This window comes from Dendronephthya gigantea, unplaced genomic scaffold (genome assembly GCF_004324835.1).
Source record: "Dendronephthya gigantea isolate DGI-Jeju-01 unplaced genomic scaffold, DenGig_1.0 000582F, whole genome shotgun sequence".
Classification (NCBI taxonomy): domain Eukaryota; kingdom Metazoa; phylum Cnidaria; class Anthozoa; order Malacalcyonacea; family Nephtheidae; genus Dendronephthya; species Dendronephthya gigantea.
The window spans coordinates 4,632-9,521 of NW_021163592.1; the positions used below are offsets into that span (position 1 = coordinate 4,632).

The window sequence follows — 4,890 nt, forward strand, 5'->3', positions numbered from 1 at the left end:
ATTTAATTTACTTATCCTTTTCACGAAGTTTATAATGAAAACGGTTACGGTAGGATTCGAACCATCGATTTAACACTTGGGAGACCATCGTCTTCGCCACTAGACCGCAAGGTCTTTTGCTGGATGTCCATGGTTATTTAGTTTACTTTATCCTTTCACGAAGTTCATAAAGAAAAGGTCATAGCAGGATTCGAACCATCCATTTAAGACTTGGAAGACAATTGTCTTTGCCAATAGTCTGCAAGGTCTTGTGCTGAACGGCCATGGTTATTTAGTTTACTTTATTCTTTTCACGAAGTTCATAATGAAAAAGGTCATGGCAGGATTTGAACCATCGATTTACCACTTGGGACACAATTGACTTTGCCACTAGTCTGCAAGGTTTTGCGCTGAACGGCTATGGTTATTTAGTTTAATTTATTCTTTTCATGAAGTTCATAATGAAAAAGGTCATGGCAAGATTCGAACCATCGATTTACTAGTTAGGAGATGATTGTCTTCGCCACTAGACTGCGAGAACTTGTGCTGAACGGTTATGGTTATTTAATTTATTTATCGTTTTCCCCTTACGAAAAAAACACATGCAAACCACATGTGTTTCACATGTGCTTCACATGTGATCACATGTGCTTCACATGTGATCACATGTGATTATATGTGGTTCACATGTGCTTCACATGTGACCACATGTACTTCACATGTGACCACGTGTGCTTCACATGTGATCACATGTGATAATATGTGGTTCACATGTGCTTCACATGTGATCACATGTGATTATATGTGGTTCACATGTGGTTATATGGAGGGTACATGTGAACCACATGTGGTTTTATTGGATACACACGAGGTTCACATGTGAAAACATGTGGTTACATGGAGGGCACATGTGAACCACATGTGATGCAGATGTGGTTATATGAGATACACATGTGGTTCACATGAGAAATGTTTCTACACACAAGTGGTTCATATGTGATCACATGTGGTTTATATGCGATCACACAAGGCTAACATGTGAAAATCTATAAACCTATGTGAACAAAATGTGGTTGACATGAAAATGTACTTCAAACTAATAATGAATCAGCAAACTTCTGTAATGTGATGCATACATATACTACATACTTATCCCCAAATACACATGCGTAATCATCTAAATAATAGTTACTGCTTTGCTCAGTTTAAGTAATACTGTATATTTAAGTTTTCTTCTTATTTACAATTAATCTCTATCAAACATATTTGGTAATCTACATATAAAGTTATTTACATCAAAACTCTCCTGATTAAATAATATAAATTTGTCTTTGATGTTATTTAACCTCACTATTTGTAACACTGAATCAATTTCTAGCACTTCAAAAATATTATTACAAAGTCGACCACACTCACTATCCCTTCTAAGCCAGCTTGGCCGCACCACACTAATAGACCTTGCGAAAGCAAAACACACACTATCAACAACAGCAAATACTTTAAGCTCCACTATATTCCCATCTGTGAGCCCAACAATAGAATTCCTTCTGCGAGAGTTACGGATGTATTGTTGGCAGTCCAGAACAATGCCCTCAACAACAGCCTTAATGAAAAACTCAGCTTGTTCAACGTGGACTGCATCATAACAAGCATCATTCTCAACAAGAAATCTCTCTTCAATTGTAAAAGGCCGACAATATGACGCACCCAAAGCCACAACCCCATTACGAAGCCTCTTCGCTTTCTTCAAAAGCACAGTGCCTTTTAACTGAGCTTCCATGAAAAAGGAAAGAGCACTTTCTCCATCATTTTCAAGTGAGACATCACTAAGAGCATCAAGAGCTCGATACAGTAGAAATGAATTGGCAATTTGCATGGGCACAGCTTGTGTTCCATGAAAAAGTCTCATCAATACAAGATTGAAGCCTTCAAAAACATAAGTAGAATAAATAGATAACGGCCCCCAGTCAATTACCGTTTGAGTGAGATGATTTAATTGGTGAATATTGTATGTCATGTGAATTTCACCATAAAGTTGTTGAAACTCATTAACAAATTTGGTCAATGAAGCACTGGCATGGTTTAGGTCTGAATGAGTAATAGAGGCCTTAGTCAACAAGTACACACCATGACATAAAAGAAGCATATGGTGATAGTACCTTGAAGGCAACAGTCCATAAAGGACAATAGGGCAATAGAGAAGAATCCACCAGTGCCACTCAGAGCCTTTCCAATAAGCTCGTTGTGTGACTGAACGAGGAATCCTTGTCACTTCATGGGGAGGTATTATTTGTCGAAGTTTAGCATCAATCTCCGCAATATGCCTGCCCAAATACCAAGGTTCCTGGTGGTTACAAGAGTCAAACCAAAGATGACCAAGTTGCCGTGATACACCAAGATCGACACAATGAAGGTTATCAACTGGAAATCCTCTAACAATATCAAAGTATGGCAATTTCATCAGCTTTGATAGCCCTTTTACGCCATTAACAGTTTCCTGCTGTTTAAATGCCCTGGTTGCATCATGTCTTAGCTCCGTTTGGGTCCTAAGGTTGTACCCTTCAGGACTTTGGAGATACACCCGTGTATGCCCTTGACCTTTGTGAATCTGAATGCCAGGGTTATAACACCAGCTGCAACCATTAACACCATTAAACTGGTGAATATTCTGGATATGGCACCTGGCAACACTGTCACATGAGCAAATGCAAGCAAAAACCCTAGAGCAGACTTCAACACCAGCTCGTAACCATTTCATTCCAACCGACCCAAGCCGCCTCATTTCGCTAGTAAATGGTTCCAAAAATTGCAGAATATTTGGTTTACTTGGTCCAAACCAAAGACCAATCAAGAAAATATGTTGCTTTCTTATTTTAGGAGGAAGTTCGTTAAGCATGCCCTGTAATGGCCAGATACTAAATGAGGAGGAGCGAAAAACTGGGACACCATCACAACCAAAAGACAAACTAAGAGCATTTCTATCAGAAGTTAGAATGCCATCACCAAGCGACCTGTACATTTGCCCATCATAGATATCACTAATTACACTATTGTGTGAATCTCGATTAAAACGATAATCTAAATTATCTGATACACTATTTTCTTGTAAGAAGTCCCTTAATTGTTTTTCAATTGGGAGGTATAAAAAAAAACTCCCTTGTTCTAATAGTCTGTGTTGTTCAAATTCTACATTGCAAATGAAACACTTTAACTTTTCACTTGTTTGAAAAAGTGTTTGGCAATTAGGGCAATAAAATTTATGTTCAAGTCCTTCTCGAAAACCATTAAAATATTTGTCGAATAAATATTTTGTTCGAGGTAGGCGAGATCCAATTGGGAGTATCATGCTCAACAATTTAAGGAGGTTACCAACAGCCACACTGGTTAGGTTATTGCCAAGAACAAATGACATTATCAGTAGTAGACACTGACCAAAGGTGACAGGTGCATTTTCATACAATGGTTCATCCACTGGTTCCTGGTCAGCTTCAGATTGGTACAATTCATCACCCTATATAATGAAAAAGGTGACATGAAGATATTCAGTATTTCCCTCACAACTAGGTTGTAGTCTTTACACAGATCTAAAACTTATTCACCAAGTGACTTGATGGAGAGCAAGAGATATAGTATGAACTGCTTGCTAGCTATAGTAAAAAATATAGAAGTCACTCACACTTTCATCTTGATTTCCACAACCTTCTTGGAACTGAACAAATCGATTAGGATTATTGTCATTATCATCACTGACTTGATTATCACAATCATCTACACAAACCATAAGAATGTATTAATAACCCACTGTTTCTGAATACACAACAAAATTATAGAATACTACAGCAATATGTCATGATGTTAAATATCTGTTAGGGGATCAATTGAGTATAAAACTGCCCCATTCTTTAAAAACAATGTTTATTATTGTTCTCTGAAAGTCCAATTCATGCATTTTGGTAATATGAAACAAGGTAGTCTAATATGAGCCATATGACTTTGACTATGCTAGATTTTTTACCTGTTAAATCATGACTTTCATTTCCCACGGTAAACGAGGGATCAGAACAAGGCTGTAACTCTTCATCTGGTTCAGCAATCGAATCTTGTTCGTCCAGGTTTTCTTCAGAGGACGCAACATCCCTCTCACGAGTACGACGCCATTTAGTTGTCTTTGGTATTTTAGCGTTAAAACTTTCGTCTTCTGGGTTCAAATTGTATAATTTATACGGCCCTCTCTTTCTTGTAATACCTCTACTAGCGCAGTTAGATGATTGAAGATTCGTGCAGTTTTCAGAAGAATTCACGTTCGTTTCACCAAGACCAACATACTCAGAGGCAGCCATCTTCTTGAAATACAAAACTGCCGAGTGTTTCCACTTTCAATTTAATAGAATTCCGATTTTGGTCAAAAACTTTCTTTGACTATGAAATAAAACTTCTTATCAAAATTATTACTGTTACGGTACAATACATTCGTCCCAGGACGATAAGAAATATTAAAAAGTACAGCAGTGTTCAGCAGTGTATTTATTGAAAACTTTGAGTTTAGAATGCTGAGTATATGCGTTCTTGAGAATGCTGAGTCCAATCACCCACCGGAGAAATAGCCCTACGACTAAGGTGACGTCACATTACCCGAAAGAACCTGGGAACGAGGATGCGCATTCGTTTCAAAATTCAAATTTTTTACAAGTGTCAACAACATTTTTGGCGGTTCTTCGTGGAGATATTAAATTATATTTCATATTCTTTGTCGCTTAAATCAAAATGAAATACGTACTGGTGCATTGGGTTGAATCGAATGAGACAAGCATATTAGACGAAGAAAATGTTAAAGACAAAAGTATGCTGAAAGACCCCAAGAAGGAAGGCATGGTTATGTTCGGGAATCCAAAGATGAAAGCCCCGAAGACG

General features: G+C 37.7%; 1 protein-coding gene and 1 long non-coding RNA gene across 2 annotated transcripts; both read right to left on the reverse strand.

Moving 5' to 3' along the window:
• Window positions 1-1,225: 1,225 nt before the first annotated feature.
• Window positions 1,226-3,391, reverse strand: LOC114543898. Its single transcript, XM_028562704.1, has one exon. It carries the CDS (start codon window positions 3,389-3,391, stop codon window positions 1,226-1,228), a length of 2,166 nt encoding a protein of 721 aa, XP_028418505.1.
• A 28-nt stretch (window positions 3,392-3,419) lies between these two features.
• On the reverse strand, window positions 3,420-4,312 carry LOC114543896. Its single transcript, XR_003690223.1, has 3 exons — window positions 3,995-4,312; window positions 3,656-3,747; window positions 3,420-3,490 (listed from the first exon to the last, which is right to left on the reverse strand). It is a non-coding gene; the product is annotated as an uncharacterized LOC114543896 (long non-coding RNA).
• Between the last annotated feature and the right edge of the window lie 578 nt (window positions 4,313-4,890).

Excerpts from the sequence above, each read along its gene's own strand:
- LOC114543898 (XM_028562704.1), bottom strand. The coding sequence starts at position 3,391 with ATGTCATTTGTTCTTGGCAATAACCTAACCAGTGTGGCTGTTGGTAAC.